Below are 16,961 nucleotides of genomic sequence, written 5' to 3'. Positions count from 1 at the left end.
ATGGGAGCTAGAGAGATTTTTACCTTAGATGATGAACACCCACACTTAGAAAGTACTAAGCGAGAAAAAACAAACAATATGATTGAGTGATCATGGCCGAGTGCTAAGAAGATTATGCAGCAACAGCTAGCCGTGAGGATGATGTTAATCGTCATTTTAGCGCCGACTTATTTGGTTGTCGCAGATTTTGATCATGAACATGACAACAACAACAACGAGGTCATTAACAGAAAGCTGATGAAATTAGAGCCGCAGCCAAACTGTGGTGGACTAGGTGCTTATTGTGACCAAGCCAATTGGTGTTGCGGAAACCTTGAATGTAAGCGCAACCCAGGAATCACAGACTGGTCAGGAACTTGTGGACAAGGCAAGTGTAATGGAGTTGGTTGACCTTGCTTCTTGCCACCACCGGCTATGCTTTATCTTTGTTGCTGGGGCCTCAAATGCGTCAACATTCCTCTTCAACGTACTCCTCTAAAGTTTCATCATCTTAGTCATTAATAAAATCATCAACTATGCGAGACTTATCTTTCATAATTGTATCAACATCGGTAGTGACAAGTGACAACATTAGACGATACATCATCTCGATTCAATATAAATGAGTCAATCTCTGGTAGCACTGCATCGCAAGAGGCCGGTATCGTGATGATAGGTTCGGCCTAATCAAACGTCAGCTTCAAGAATAATATATATGCAAATAATATATATTCAAACATGCTGAATAATATAAGTACCACTTAATTTAGTTTCATGACGCGTGTCTTTATATGTCTACCTTTATCATATGATTTAATAAGAGTGACTTATATTATACTGCATTGAATTATATGTCTCTCTTTCTTTCTTTTTTTTTGTTTTATGAAACCCTTTTTTGTTGGAACTTTTCCCCACTAAAATATGCAATTCGTCAATTGATATGGAAGCAACGCTAGTTACTATAAATAACTAGTTATAACAGGTTTATTAATTCTTGCAAGCTGAATGGGGATACACGGATTTTGGGGGAGTTTCTTTGTTATGATCTAGTTCCTTTTTCTTTTCTTTTTTTTCTTTTTTTCTTTTTTGCTTGCGGTGGGTTTGCTATCCTCATTATGATTGGTATTTCATTTCTTTGTTTTTTCTTTTGTTTTCATAATTTTTGGAACTCGAATAAACTTATATCTTATTAGAATCAAATTTTTTTTTTAAAAGTTACAAGTTAAAAGAATAAGTTGTATCTTTTCTTTTTCAATTTTTGCCCTTATTGTCTTCAAATTTTTTTTTCCCGTTATGTCTATTCAGGAACTTATTGTAAATCCAATATCATTGCCACTTATTGTTGTCTTGATCGAAGACAATTCTTTTCCCAATGCTTAATGGATGGCAATTCTTTTCAAACCACATCGTCGGCTGCAATCTCATAACGTACTACTCAAAATAAAATTGAAAGGGAAGATTGATCTCATTTTTATACTAAAAATAATCTCTAGATAAAACTATCAAATATATTTTTAAAAAGAATTTATGTCTGAAATTAAAAACGTTTTCATTTTTATTTACATATAAAAAATAAAATCATTTTGAACGAGTTCTAAACGCGTCTGTAATGTCTTGAGTACCCTTTCAACCTAAAAGTACACGACGGACGTGAAATGACAAAAACATATTTATAAAAAAAAGTGACAAAACGTAGAAAAAACTTCTTTTATATCAAAAAAAGAAAAGGGAAAAGATATAAACCAATGCATTCGCATGCATGTGTTGTGACGATAATTAGCCATATATGCATTATCCATATGCATGTACAATATATGTATATATAGATGAATCTTTTTTTTTTTTTTTTTTTTTTGTTAATTTGATAAGCTAAAGAATCTGTTAGCTTGCACATGCATATTATTTCTAAATTCTATTGTACTCTCTATTTCCACACAAATATATGCATGTATATATACCGTATAAAAACGTACTATTCAAAATAAAATTGAAAGGGAAGATTGATCTCATAAAGCCGAATATTGAAGCATCTTCTATATGCAGTCAGATACTAATGATTACATTAAAAGTACTCAACTAAATACCAATTATTACACCATTAAAATCTCGTAGATCATCATTTCCTGATTTGCAGTGAACCGTTAGATCAAAGTAGCCCAAAATATTGTTGGTCATCTTAACATGTGTTTTTGATAATAATCCTTGGCATGTTTCGGACAGAACTGATAAGAACACCAAAGAAAACACTACTACTAGCTGGAAACGAGGACTGAAATTCATGGTGGCCATTTTATTTTATTTTATTTTTCCAATCTTTTCGCTTTGTTTTTGTTGTTAATTTATGTGTTTTATCTTATACTTTGGTTGTGTTTATATAGTGATTGACGTAGAGTTAATTTTGGAATGTGGATTAATTTGTGATAAATATTGTAAAATGATACGATCCAAATCAAAAACATTATCGTTATGTATGTATCTATGCTGATTTGATTTTGGAGGGAAATGTTTACCAATTTTCTTGTTTCCTTTGATATGATTTCGTTGATTATATATATCCATTGATTGGCGCAATTTCATTTTTTTTTTTTTTTTTGCAAGTCAATTATAACAAATTAAATTCACTGTTTATACTTTTTTTCCTTACTAATTATCTTATATATTTTAACAATTGAAGCAAATATATTATATATATCCAGATCGTAAACGTAGTAATAAATTGATCAGATTGCTCCTTTTTCGATTTTGAATAAATAATATGGTTTCACATGATATTTAAAATTGGCATTATTATCGTATTTTATATGGGCATAATATATATATGCTGTATCTTTTACTTTCAGTTGTTGATTATATTAAATTGCAACCCTTCCCTAAAAAAGAAATCGCATGTATATTCTCATAATTTCTATTCCCTCTAAATTATAACTCATTTTTAATTAATTTAATTGTAGCTTTTATATTTTTGAAATTGTTGCTCCTTAAATCCCCATTCAATTTTCATTAACTTAAATTATGATTTATATTTTATAAATTCGCTTATTTCCTAATTTAAATTTAATTATTCACCTTGTCTTTTTATTTCTTAAACCTTTTTTTATGCTATATATTTCTCCTTTCTATATACTATGTACTATAAATTAGGCATCATGAAAAAATAATGTATGTAATTATAAATATGTAAGTCAAACTTGAGGAAGCTCAAAACCAAAAAATCAATGTCTTATTCAATTTTAATCTTAATATTGTAAATCACGAATTCTCTCCAATACAAATAAATATATTGATTCCATTCATAAACAAGCTTATCACATGTGATAATATCTCAAATATTGCAACCAATTACTTCACTACAATTTAGTAATAATATCTCAAATATTCACTTTCATTTCGCTACAATTTCCTTGAATAATATCTCAAATATTCACTACAATTTAGTAATAATATCTCAAATAATAAAGAAAATGTCTAATATAACTAATTTCCTTGAATACAAAAATTATCAAAGAAATCACAAACGTCAATTATGGGCTTTTATGTATTCATTTAATTATAATTATTCCTCTTAGTAATCTTTGTATTTTAGGAAATAAGCTGTATTAGAATTTTTTTAGATCTCGGTAATCATCGTAGGGAATACCAGGTTTTTTTAGATCAACTTTTTACTACATGAGCGTCACCAGCATAAACACACCAACAATAACGTATTCAATTCAGCATAAACACACCAACAATAACGTATGCAAAGCAGTCGTAAAAAGTGTAAACTATACCTCTTGTGCCGTCCGTAATTCTCGGGTTGCGCTTACATTCAAGGTTTCCGCAACACCAATTGGCTTGGTCACAATAAGCACCTAGTCCACCACAGTTTGGCTGCGGCTCTAATTTCATCAGCTTTCTGTTAATGACCTCGTTGTTGTTGTTCTTGTCGTCATGTTCATGATCAGGATCTGCGACAACCAAATAAGCCGCCGCTAAAACGACGATTAACATCATCCTCAAAGCCAGCTGTTGCTGCATAATCTTCTTAACACTCACCATGATCACTCAATCTTATTGTTTTTTTTTTTTTTTTTTTCTCGCTTAGTACTTTCTAAGTGTGGGTGTTCTTTCCGATTCGAAGTCTAGCTATTTATGGCCATCATCTAAGGCAAAAATCTTTTTTCTCCTCTTACTTTTTTCTAAATAATAAAATCATTATTTGTCCTTTTTTTCATTTTTTTCCATCTTTTCCTTAAATTTTACTCTTTTTATATTTCTTTTCGCCACTTTTTTCTTAAATTTTACTCTTCAATCTGATATGGTTCGATTGATAAAAATAAATTATTTATCATGTCTTAAAAAATCAATTATTGTCTCTAGATTACCAAGTCCAGCCACAAACAAATAACATAACCTATTTTTCTTCAAGTCTTAGAAGATTAATAATAGTACTTGTATGAAATATCTTAAAAAAGATGTTATGCTTGATATACTGCGAGGATTGATATACCAAGATGTAATCCACTGTAATTATTTAGGGATGTCACAATTATAGTTTTTAGTTCCAGTGTTCCATAATTTCACAATCGAGATCAACGCCGAAATAATATTCCTTTTACTAAGATTATAGGAGAGATTGAAGTATTTTTCTTCACCTGCAATTCGAAAAAGAGAAAGGAAAAAAAGTGTAACGCCTCGAAGAATTAAACAAGATTAATTGAGGTAATTAAGATTTATTAGTGTGCCTAATCTAATTTAATTAATTGATTATTGATTAATAAATGTTTCTGACGTGTCAATTTAAATAATTCTAAGATATTTAAATATTCTCAGTATTTACATTTTTACCCAGAAGTATATATGGACACATTTCCGGACTGCTTTTTTAATTTTGTGACACTTGTCCATTTCCTTTTTCTTTTTCTCTTTTCTCTTCTTTTCCTTCCTTTCCTTTTTCCCATCCCTTTCTCTCTCTCCCTCTCTCTTTCGTTTTCACTCTCTCTCACTCTCACTCTCATTTTCTCACTCTTTCTCTCTCCCGTTTTTGTCTCAAACTAACTGGATTTCGAACCAAAGAAGGATTTCAAGAAGTTTTTAACGCCAAGACAAGGATTCGAGGTAAGGTTTCTGAAAAAACTTCTCTTGAATCTTGGATTCTCAGATTTAAAAACTTATTTTTGGTTCGAAATGGATTTTGATGGATTTTGAGTAAAATTATTGTAGAAATTAGAGATCTTGGGTTCTTTGGATTTGATTTAGTACCTAGAACATGGATCTAGTGGTTGTCCCTTAAGATATTTTGATTTGGGACTGAATTTGTAGGTTTTTGAATTGATTTTGTGAGTTTTCTCGCATTGGTGTTCTTCACCGGTCGACCTGTGCGGTCGACCGGATTGCATTGGCCTCACCGGTCGACCTGTTCAGTCGACCGAATTGCACACCACCGGTCGACCGGTGGTGTTACACTGCTCTATCATCGGTCGACCGGTGTACACGGGGTTTGACCCCATTTGGCCTGAAAATACTTTTTTGACCTCAGTTTTCAGGGCGGACCCAAATTAGCTTCATTTGGGGACCTAGAATGAATGGATTAGCATCTTTAATCCATGTTTCGAGATTGAAAACCCTTGGAATGATGATTTGAAACATGAATTCGTTTATGAAACTTGAAAATTGATTAAGGCACACTAATAGGAAATCAAATGGTATAATTGAGATTGAGTTGGTTTAGGAATGAGAGTCAGATCCTAAAGTGTTGTTTTGTGTGATTTCTAGCTGAGGGCTCGGATTAAAAGGCTTCGAGGAAGCGAAAGCTGAAATAGAGCAACGCTAGTCACAGGTTTGGTATTGTGAGGTAGGATTTCTTACCTTTTTTTTCTTTGTGAGCCTGATTTTAAAAGAGTTTTGGCCTTGCAAATGTTTTAAAGAAAGGGGCTTGTTTGTGAAAGAAAAATATTTAAAAACCATGGCTTGTTGTAGTTCATGGAATCCATGGCTTGTTTAGTTCATGGAACCCATGGCTTGTTGTAGTCATGGGACCCATGGCTTGTTGTAGTTCATGGGATTATAGTAAACGATTTCAGAAAGTTTAATGAATGATTTCTTAAGATAAGAGATCTTGCGAACCGGTAAACTGGCTGATGGCATAGATTGCTACCATCTTGAGTTGGAGAGGATTGCGTTCATCCTCCTGGTGTACAAATGTAAGAATTTGTAAATTTTATAAACTCTTATATTTAGATTTCTAGACTGTGGTTGATGTCTGTAATGTTATTTACACGTGTCATGTATGTACGATAATGAAGATCCTGTGGATAGATCCTGCGTGATGTTGAGGTTTGAGTTTAGACCTCTTCCTTGTAATATATTTTAATGAAACGGAGGCTTGTTTAGGAATTTACTTAATGCTTTATTTCTGGATTTTGATTATAACACCTAATCGAGCCTCCACATCACCGACCCCTGCCCCGGGACGTGACAAAAAGATAAATACCCTCTAAAATGCATGGGTCTGGATTTTACCCTCACTCTTAGATTAATATTCTTTTTAGTCCAATAACTATATTATCGTAAAAAGGGTATTAATCAAGAGTAAAATGAGAAATTCTAGACCCATACACTTTAAAAGTAAGTGCAAGAATTTAATATATAAAAAAAAGTTCCAACCGTGAGATATTGTTTAAGCCAATGGAGCTCTGTTTTAACAAGAAGAAACAGTAAATTTAATTTTTTTTCATTACTTGATTAAATATGTTTACTCGACTTAAAAGTGAATACCAAATTAAAAAAATTAACCCTTAAGAATTTAACATATATGTATTAAAACACTAAACAAACTAAATATACACATGGGAAGGATGAGGCTTTGACTAGCGTTGGGAAGAGTTTGAGTTCCAATGAAGTAAAATAATAGTAACGAGTACACTTGATGGGAAAGTAAGCTTATTTTTAGAAAGTAAGTTTGAGCTTCAATCTGCGGGTATATGTCCCTAATCATGTGGGTATGGGAGACATTATATTGAAGTGAGGGAGGATATGTGGGCAAAAATTAGCCCTCGATTTGGAGATGGGGCGAGGTGGGAGAAACTCCCCTCTCCCCACCCCATCCTATTACATATACTCTTACATATGCTAATTTTTGATTAAGTTATTAGACTTAATTTGTTATTGTTAGATTTAAATTTGGCATTAAGATTTCAATTTATTTTATGAAATATAAATAATTACATCGTTTAATATTTTAGTTAATTTAATAGAATTTTCTTTAATGTTTGATAATATTGTAACACATTTTTTTAAACTCTTAATGGATAAATGGATAAGGTATGTAGATAATTCCCCAAGTAAAGATTTCCTGACCCTAACCCCACCTTAAATTAGATGGGGAGGTGATAACTCTAGGAATAACCATTATCCAAGGAGATCAATGAGAAGGATTCAACAGTTCAAGAAGGATAGAAGACGACTTGAATCTAGGTTCAGATTAGAACGACTTCAACATCTGGATTTTACTATAACTGTTCATTAGAGTAGAGGAGTCGACTGCTGTGAAGAATATTTTGAGAATCTTCCAAAGAACCTTCCGTTCTTAGATTTTAGGAATATATCAAATCACAACAAAGGAGGTCCAAATCTCAGAAGATAAGAAGTCTACAAAGAAATTCGAATAAAAACATAATCAAAAAAGTCAACTCTATTCAAGAAATTAAGGAAAACTAACCTTAAATGGAAGATCATAGCTTGCAACTATAAAAGGAGGACTTCCCACAATGTCCAGGACATCTTAAGACGCACCAACTCGTGCATTACCTCTGCAATACGCCTTAGAGCCGCCCTCTCTCTCTTTCCTCCGTTATTGTCTCTCTCAAGCTTCTTCAAGCTTCTCTGTAATATTTTCTACATACATAATGAAAACCTAAACACTACAATGGACGTAGCCCTTCACTATAGGTGAGCCACTATAAATTTCGGTGTCTCTTTTATTTTTCACACTTTATTTGTCTCTAAACTACTAGATCAATCTTAGACAAACGGATCAAACATCTACCACTCCATCGAATTGGTCATTAGCCCTTAATATAAATTTGACTGTTGAAAATTAACCTCCACAGTACAAAAATTTTAGGATTGGAGTTGGTATTTCTAACATTGTTCTTAGCACCAAACAAAGAAAATTTAAAATAGAGAAATTAATTAAAAATGAGGAAACAAAAACTGACAACAAATGTTTATAATAGGAATAATTTGAAAAAAAAAATCAGCAAAATAAAATATTCACAGTTTCATTATCTGCATTTTAAAATACGTTGTTCATAAACACTTATAATCAAGCCCTCAAAAAGGAACAGAATACTATTGGTAAAGTGATCACACTTCAACACCATTGGTCCAATATATTTTCCACCTGCATTTAAAAGAATCATGCCTTAGAATCCTAAACAATAGCAATTGAAGAATCAAACACAAGACATGACATTAAAAATGTAACACCCACGGTAAGAAATAACATGTCAATTATGTGGCTCAGCTCAATGTCAAAGAAAAGTAAAATTAGTTGTAAAATAATTTTTTTTTTTGAATTTGTAAGAGAGATATTTAAGTATTTTGAGAAAAATTATTTTAATAAGGACAAATAGAATAAAAAGATATTTTCATGATACATAATTAAAAATACAAGATTTTTGAGGCAAAAAGAAATGTTAGAGAGAGAACACAACAAGCAACCTTTTGAACAGTAAATTCAAGAAGAAAGTGAAGTCAGAAATAAAGGGAAAAAATGTACGGAGATGAAGAAGAAAGTTGGCAAAAACTAAAGAAAGAAAAGTCAAGAAAACATTTTACAAAATAGAGAAAAAAAAAAGGGCACAAGAAGACAAAATAGTTAGAACGAAATATTTGAATAGCTAATTGTGAGAGGATGATTAGTAAATGCATTGAGCTTTATATATATTATAGATTATAGATATAGATATACGTCAAAAAATTAAATGCGTTTTATTGTCAACAAGACAATATTATCGTAGAGATTGTATTTTATGGTAATGATGGTATAAACCAGTATAAATATAACACTTACCATCAAATCAAAACCAAAAAAAGGGGAGCTATACATGTAAGAGACTACAATAAAAATAAAAAAGGAGAGGAAGAGTGAAATAACATAATTCATAACGTAGTTAGTAAATTACAGCATTTTTTTAAAACATGTAGTTTATAGTATAATTTAATACATTCTTCTAACAATATTAAAAAACCAAAATATCACGCTCATTCCCACCTCTCTCCTTTCCCCTCTAGTCCACCATGGTTGGCACTAGTGGCTAGCGGCTATCAATATCACGCTCATTCCCACCTCTCTCCTTTCCCCTCTAGTCCACCATGGCTGGCACTAGTGGCTGGCGACTACTGACCGGCGGCCGTCGCGGCAGGCGGTAGACACCGTATTTATCAGTAAATACCATATTTACTAGAAAATATTATCTTTACCTGAAAATATCATATTTACCCAAATAATCTGACCATAGGCACCAGCGACAATTAAATACTATATTTATCGGTAAATATCGTATTTACTATTAAATATAGATACTTTTCTCAAGATGGTCATTCAAGAACGATGTCTTTACATCTATTTGCTAGATCTCGTAGTCGAGAGCAGCCGCAATGGATAAGAGAATGCAGATCGACTTAAGAATGGCTACAGGGGAAAAGGAAAAAAGGTTTCGTTATAATTGATTCCCCCCTTTTGCATGTATCTCTTAGCTACGAGTCTAGCCTTATAGGATTCGACCTTTCTTTCTGTATTTCTCTTTCTCTTGTAGGCCCATTTACATCTAATAGGTTTAATCTGATCAGGAAGATCAACAAGTTTCCAGACTTAATTAGAATCTATTGATTCCATCTCAGCTTTCATGGCACCAGTCCAGAGTTTTGCATCAACATTCTCCATAGCCTCTTTATAGGTATAAGGATCCCTATCGTGTTTCAAAGATTCTGCTGAAAAGGTTTCTCCATTAGTTATGAATCTTTCAAGTTCACAACAAATCCTCCCAATATGTCAAAGCTTCTTAGGTTGTCGTTTTGTTGGTTTTTCCACTCTAATTGGTAGGAAAAAGTGCATAGCAGAAAGTATTAGTTACCAAAATTTTGGTAGCAAATAGTTTTTTCTACCAACAAGTTTTTTGGTAACAAAATGTATATGGTAGCAAAATATATGATATTCGGGGATCAAAAATTTCAGTAGCAAAAAGTGTAAGCTTTAGGACCCCGAAATTTTGGTAGCAAAAAATATTTCGTAGCAAAAAGTACGCGATTCAGTCACCAAATATTTGGTAACAAAAGGTATTTGGTAGTAAAAGCCATGAGATTTAGGGACCAAATATTTGGTATCAAATTGTATTTGGTAGCAAAATGTATGAGATTTGGTGACCAAATATTCGGTAGCAAAAAGTATTTGGTAGCGAAAAATATGAGATTTAAGGACCAAATTTTTAGTAACAAAATATATTTGGTAACCAAAAGAACAAGAATCAGGTACCAAATATTTAGTAGCAAATAACTAATTTGTTGCTACCAAATTTTTTTGGTCACCAAAACTGAGACAGATTTATATACCTGTATTTTTTGAAAATATATATATATATATAAATAAAATACCAAATATTAATTTAAAAATCTCTAAATATTTCAATACATATTAGAATCCAAACAAAATACTAAAATAGTCATACTTAAGCAAACCCAAACACTTATGCAAATATTGTACTAGTAAAATCTTAATATTACAAAAATTTAACGCTCTAACAAATTGAGGCCGGTGGTGGCGGTGGCGGAGGATCTTCTCTTTTTGGGACGGAAGGTCCGGGATGATCTGATGGCGGATTTATCTGTTGAAGTAGCTTTTGAATAAGCTCATGTTGTTGCTTCATTTGAATTTCCATATTCGACATACGACGTTTGTTTTCCTGAACTTCATTTCCAAGCTTTTCATATCCTGACCCTCTAGATTTGCGAGCTTGTGGCGCTTTTCTTAGGACATGACCTAGGCCACGCTTGAAACTATATTTTTCATACGTCTCACTTGACAAAACTTGAGAGTAACTTTCTTCCTCTGCATCAGAGTCAAGTTCTGACCCCTCTGGTACTTTACTTAAACGAGCATCGCGGATCTTGATAATTTGGTCCTGCAGTAGGTGAAGTGTTATAAACTTTCAAGTTAGAGTAAAAAAAAATACAAAATAAAACGAAATGATAAAGTGTTTAGTAATTCTTACATAATCTTCCTTTGCTCTCTCAGTTGTCCATCCTCGTGATTCGCTCCAATGAGTATTTTTGAAGACCTCAAAGTACCCTCTCCAAGCATTTGAGTCAGAACTCGAATGTGTGTTCTACATAGAAATTATTATTTGTTAGTTAGTTAAAAAGAAAAAAGAAATTATGATTTCAAGTGGTAATATACTTAAGTGTGTGAAAGTTAATTACATGAACTTCCTTCAAATGTTGAACTATAGATCTTGAGCCATCCAAATAACCTGCTGGCTTTTCGAAATGATTTTCCGCAGCAACCTGTTTTTGTAACGCCCTCCAGAATTAAACATTTTTAATTATGCTAAATTGTGAGTTATTAGTGTGCCTAATTTAATTTTCACAATTAATCAATGATCTTTAAATTATTTTCAGTATTTATGATTTCACCCCAAAATTTTTTAAAAATACACTTAACTTTTATTGCATTTTTCCTTTTTTTTTTCATTTTTCCCTTTTTCCTTTTTTTCCTTTTCTTTTCTTTTTCCTTTTTCTTTTCTTTTTTTTCCTTTTCTTCTTTTCCTTCCCATGCAGCCCAGCCCACAGACCCCTCTCTCTCTCTCTTTCCTTCTTTATTTCTTTTTCTTCTTTTTTTCCTCTGGTTCTCCCACCGCCATCCACCTCTCTCTCTCTCTCTTTCTTCTTCCACACCAGCCAACCTCCTCCGGGATCTCTCTCTCTCCCGCCGGCTCTCTCTCTCTATCCCTTTATGGTCGTTTCTCTCTCTCGGCAGTTTGGCCGAGACACAAAAAAATGAAAACGGGAGAAACCAAGGGAAACGAAGCTCCATCAACTAATTTTAGGTAAAACCTCTTGAAACCCACTATTTGATTTAAATTTTAATCTTAAAAAAGTTTAATTTTGGTTGGATTTGAATAATTTTGAGTTAGGATTTGAATTTGAACAATTGTTGTTAGAATTGAATTAAATTTGGAGGTTTTTAGTTATTGGACCTGTTAAATTAATTAGAAACTGATTTTGATGAATTCTGGAGAATTTATTTTGAAATTGAATTTGAATTGCAAGTTTGGCATTTTTTCCTATTTATGTTGGCATGCTGCCGAAATTTCTTTAAAAAACTTGTTTTTAAACTGAAATTAAATAGGAAACCAACCCCATGAATTGGATTTAAAATTTTAAGGAACCCCCAAATTGAATTATAAAATCGTTTGTGAAACTTGGATTTGAGTCGAGGCCTACTAATAAGAAACAATTAAACATGATTGAGCTCAATTCATTTTAGGAATGAGAAATATATCTTAAGACACTACTTTTGTGATAAAGCTAGTGGAGAAGATCGAGTATTAAAGCTTTAAAGCTTTCAGAGGTTAGGGTGACGAGAAGTTAGCCACATGTTTGACATCCGAGAGGTAGGATATTCTTACCCATTTTCTTGTTAGCCTATTTTAAAGTGTTTTGGCCAAATAATGTTTTCAAATATAAGAACATGTTGATAAAGAAAAGTATTTTCAAGACAATAGTTTGATTTTTCACTATTGATCTCATAATGGATTGATTTCAAGTTTTCATGAACATTTTCGTAAGATAAGATACATTGCGAACTGGTAAGCCCGCTGATGGCCTATATAGGATATGGAGATCATGTCCTTGGGGGTAGAACCCGAAACTCGTAAGGGTCACTACGGTAGCATTCGGCCTCGCTTTGGTCGTGAGTAATTTAATTACTTAAATTACTTGCTGGTTGCCTGTAATATGAAATTTCAGTATATTTACCTTTTAGAAAAAGGTCGTTTGGTTCCAATTGATTATTTCGGGCCTGACTATCTCATTTAATTTACTTACATATTTATTTCATTTTATAACTCTTATCCTATTAGGCATTTCGCTCATTTTTCCTATGTTTCAAAATGTATTAACCCCACCCAAGTGACGCTAAAGGTAGCGCAAAATAGGTAAGGAATTCAATTCTAGAAAAAAGGAAGCGGTGAAGCATCTTTCTTCACTATCAGCTTATAAAGGCACGTATTAACTATAGATTGTAAACTTTAAACATAACTAGACTGTGGTTGATGCCAGTTATTTACTTTTCTCTATTTAATTATGTGTGCACAAATTGTAACCCTGTGGATGCCGGAGGCTAACTTTTGAAGCCGATCTTAACAGTAATTGTGTTTTCTAGAGTCTACCTCACCCTTTCAAAAAACTCAATTTTCTTAAAATAGCAGGGCTTGTTTAGAAATACCTGAGTGTTCTGGTTTTGAAAATCAAATTTTGAAATGTTAACAATTTAACCACCCTCTTAAATAGGTTTAATTTCTAAGCAAGCCTCCACGTCACTAACCCATGTTTGGGGGCGTGATATTTTTTCTGTATAAATGAAAAAAGAGATTTAAATGCATTAAAATATAATAGAAATTTCGACATCATCTCTCCTACAATTTCAATTAACCCAAAAAATCCAAAACCACACATATTGGTTCAATTTGCATATCCAAAATAACATTCTCAAACAAATGTCTCATAATACAGTTAAGTTGTTCATTTTACCTGCCATTAATCATCGCCAAAGCAATTGGTGCGCATCCACTCTCAATCATATGATTCAATGTATTGATTCGGTAAATGTTGCAATGGATCTTTTCATTCCTAAAAAATGGCTTGATATTTTTGGTGGCACCGATATCGATAACCTTTAAAGCGCTCATAGAAATATTGATGCACAATGTCTTTCAATTGTGGATACGCCTCAAAATCTAAATCAAATAAATCCTGAAGAAAAAAAAAAAGTTGCTAAATTTGTTTTTACATAAGTGCAATCGCTATAAAGAATAAGTTACAATAGAAAATTTTACCTTTAATCGTCTTATGCATTCATTCTGTTCGTTTTCAGGAATCTTACCCCAACCACTATACTTTAATGGAGCATGGTGGCGAACTATAGAGTCAATTTTGCTCGCAAATCAGCCCGCATGCTCCCCGTAAACTCGAAGCTCAGAATCCCTAAATTGAACTTGAAGTTTTCCTTTCTTGGACACTAACTTGTTAATTCCTTGACATGTAGTTGGTCCTCAAACATTTGTTGACCGTGATGTTTACAAATGAGGTTAAATGTAGAATAGTGTAAAAGAACCTCAATTGAAAATAATTATTATGATCTTACGTGTATTTTCAATACGTAGAATCTCCGGAGGTTGATCCTCATGAAATTGTTGAGGATTATGAGATGGCTCATTATCTGCTCGTGAAGATGTGGATGAGCCTAATGTGCCTAAAGATGACTCAACTACCGAAATAGATGCCACTGAAGGAGTCCGGGGAGATGCCTTAACATTCGGAGGAGATGGAGCGGATTTAGATTTTGAACTAGAACTAAACGATAGCTTTCTCTTCTGAGTAGACATAACTGATATCCTGAATCAATAAAAATAAAAATAGATGTTAGTGATTAGAGGTATGGTATATTCAAATCTTGTCACAGTTTTACAACTACTTCAAACAATCACAAATGCACATTTTGAAGTTAAACTGAAATAATTTGACCTAATTAGTCACTATAATTAGTTACGTAATCAGTTTTCTCGGTGTCACCATCAATTTCATCATCGGGTTCTCCACTAAATTTCATTTCAATTTCCTCTTCTGTTTCGTCATCGATTTCGTCATTGGATATCAATGGTGAAACCATCAATTTCTAGTGGCCTAATGTCCGTACGATTTAAGGGAGCTTCATTAACATTTGTGGTGTCAAATGAAATGTCAACCTCATTTGATAACTCTTCTTGATAAGGCTCATTATCTTCATCATCCTCTTGACAAGCCTCAGTTATTGTTTTTGAGACATTCTCCCATATATGACGGTGATTGACTTTTTGAACTACTTTCCAAGTGTCACCTATCTTTTCATCATTAATGTAATAGACTTTTTTCACTTGATCTGCCAATACGTACGGTTCATCCTCAAAGCATAATGAATCAGTTTTAATGGTGGTGAAATTATACTCTTTCTTCATCCTTCCATTGGCAGTGTCAAACCATGACCACTTAAATAAGATCACCTTATTCTAATACAAAAACGACACCTCCCAAATCTCCTCAATCACACCAAAGAAATCACTTATTATCCCATCACAATCTCCCTCAACGTAAACACCAGAATTCTGTGTGGTATGCCTGTCATCTCGCATTTTAGTATGATATCGCACTCCATTCACCATACAACCAGGATATGAATGAACAAAAATGTTAGGTTCGTTTGCCAGAGCATACAAGTCATCAGAGATAGTTGTATCATCTTCTGCATATTTGTCTCTAATTTGCAACAATATTGACATAAGATATTAAGAAGAACTCCATTCACCATAAATTCATAGTTCAAACAAAGGCACGCGTTGTCTTACCTTATTTCCAAACCACTTTGCAAAGTATGACATTTGGGTGCGCTGAATATCAATAAGATCAACGCCTTGTGATCGCAATAATGAAACATGTTCGCTGTCAATGATTACCAGTTGAAATTCGTTATTCTAAAAGGAAATGATAAGGTACACATAAGGATCAACATCTTACTCCAAATATGGCTGCAACTTTTTTATATTGTTTAGAATATACCAACGCACTTTTTCACGTTCATCTTGTGTCAACATAATAGACTTTGGCTTTTCCAAACAGTCTCGCACGTTGATGAAAAACTAAAATTGATGAGGATGGTCGGGCTTCGATATTGTCTGCATTACGTTCGAGGTGATTAAACCGTGTTTCAATGTCACGCATGTACATTGAACAATACATCAATGCCTCACTAATAGTAAACCTTCTGCAATCGAAACTTCTGGACGAGCTTTATTTCTAACGTATTTCTTCAATTTCCCTAGTGTCCTATGATATAGCTTTGGAGAATTACCCTTGTTCTTATTTTGGAGATAGTACTTGTGAGTTTGTAATTACTCTAAATGCCTGTGTCAATGCCTTAAGGATATTTAAATTACTATGCAACTGCTTATCAGAGCTCAAATTCGACTATTGACTGGTAATGCAATATTTCTTTTTTCCCTTTTTGACAGCCAGAAAAGAAAATTCCTAGTTTAACTCCAATGGACTGGGTCAAATTTCATGTTTCTCCGGCTGTAGGGCTGGTTAGTTTTTTCTATGGGTTGGAAATCAATGTATTAAACATATAGTCCCTTTTTTTGACGTGATTAATCATTTCTGAGTCAATTTTCTTCTTCTCTTTGTTTTCTCTCTGTTCAGGCGACCGTTATTAGTTCAATTAGCATTCCTAAAGCCGATATCTGGGTTATCTTTGTTGCCCTCTCAGCTCTGTTTGGTTACTGCATCAAAAAATATTTCTCGTAATGTCTTATCCTTCTTATTTTATTTTATTTTGTTTTTCTTGAACTTGGAGGTGGGGATGTTTGAACACTGGCGTTTAGTTTGCTGATTTGAGCTTTTAATTTGAATTGAGATGTGTGTGACTGTTTTTTAAAATTTTTTACTGTAACAAAACTCGAATCGGTTAAATGAACGGGACCTAAGATGTATATGGATTTACTATTAGGCTAAGCTTGCAAGCATTCTCCTTCCTCTTCTTTCGCGTTTGTGTTTGTGTATTACCACCGGCTGCATGCTAATTTATGACAAGAAAGAACAAGGGCTTTTCTTAATGTCCTTACAAGAGAAAACAATCATAATTATCTCAAAGACTGGGGATCCTGATCTAAATGTCTGCTAGTGATACAATT

At 33.0% G+C, this 16,961-nt stretch overlaps 1 protein-coding gene across 1 annotated transcript; it reads right to left on the bottom strand.

The window, feature by feature from the left end:
• Positions 1 to 101: 101 nt before the first annotated feature.
• On the bottom strand, positions 102 to 4,041 carry LOC21407435. Its single transcript, XM_010099194.2, has 2 exons — positions 3,750 to 4,041; positions 102 to 622 (listed from the first exon to the last, which is right to left on the bottom strand). Exons 1-2 carry the CDS (start codon positions 4,015 to 4,017, stop codon positions 543 to 545), a joined length of 348 nt encoding a protein of 115 aa, XP_010097496.2. The 5' UTR covers positions 4,018 to 4,041; the 3' UTR covers positions 102 to 542.
• Between the last annotated feature and the right edge of the window lie 12,920 nt (positions 4,042 to 16,961).

The sequence above is a fragment of the Morus notabilis genome, unplaced genomic scaffold, assembly GCF_000414095.1.
Source record: "Morus notabilis unplaced genomic scaffold, ASM41409v2 Scaffold212, whole genome shotgun sequence".
Classification (NCBI taxonomy): domain Eukaryota; kingdom Viridiplantae; phylum Streptophyta; class Magnoliopsida; order Rosales; family Moraceae; genus Morus; species Morus notabilis.
This window is presented reverse-complemented; position numbering and strand designations above follow the sequence as displayed.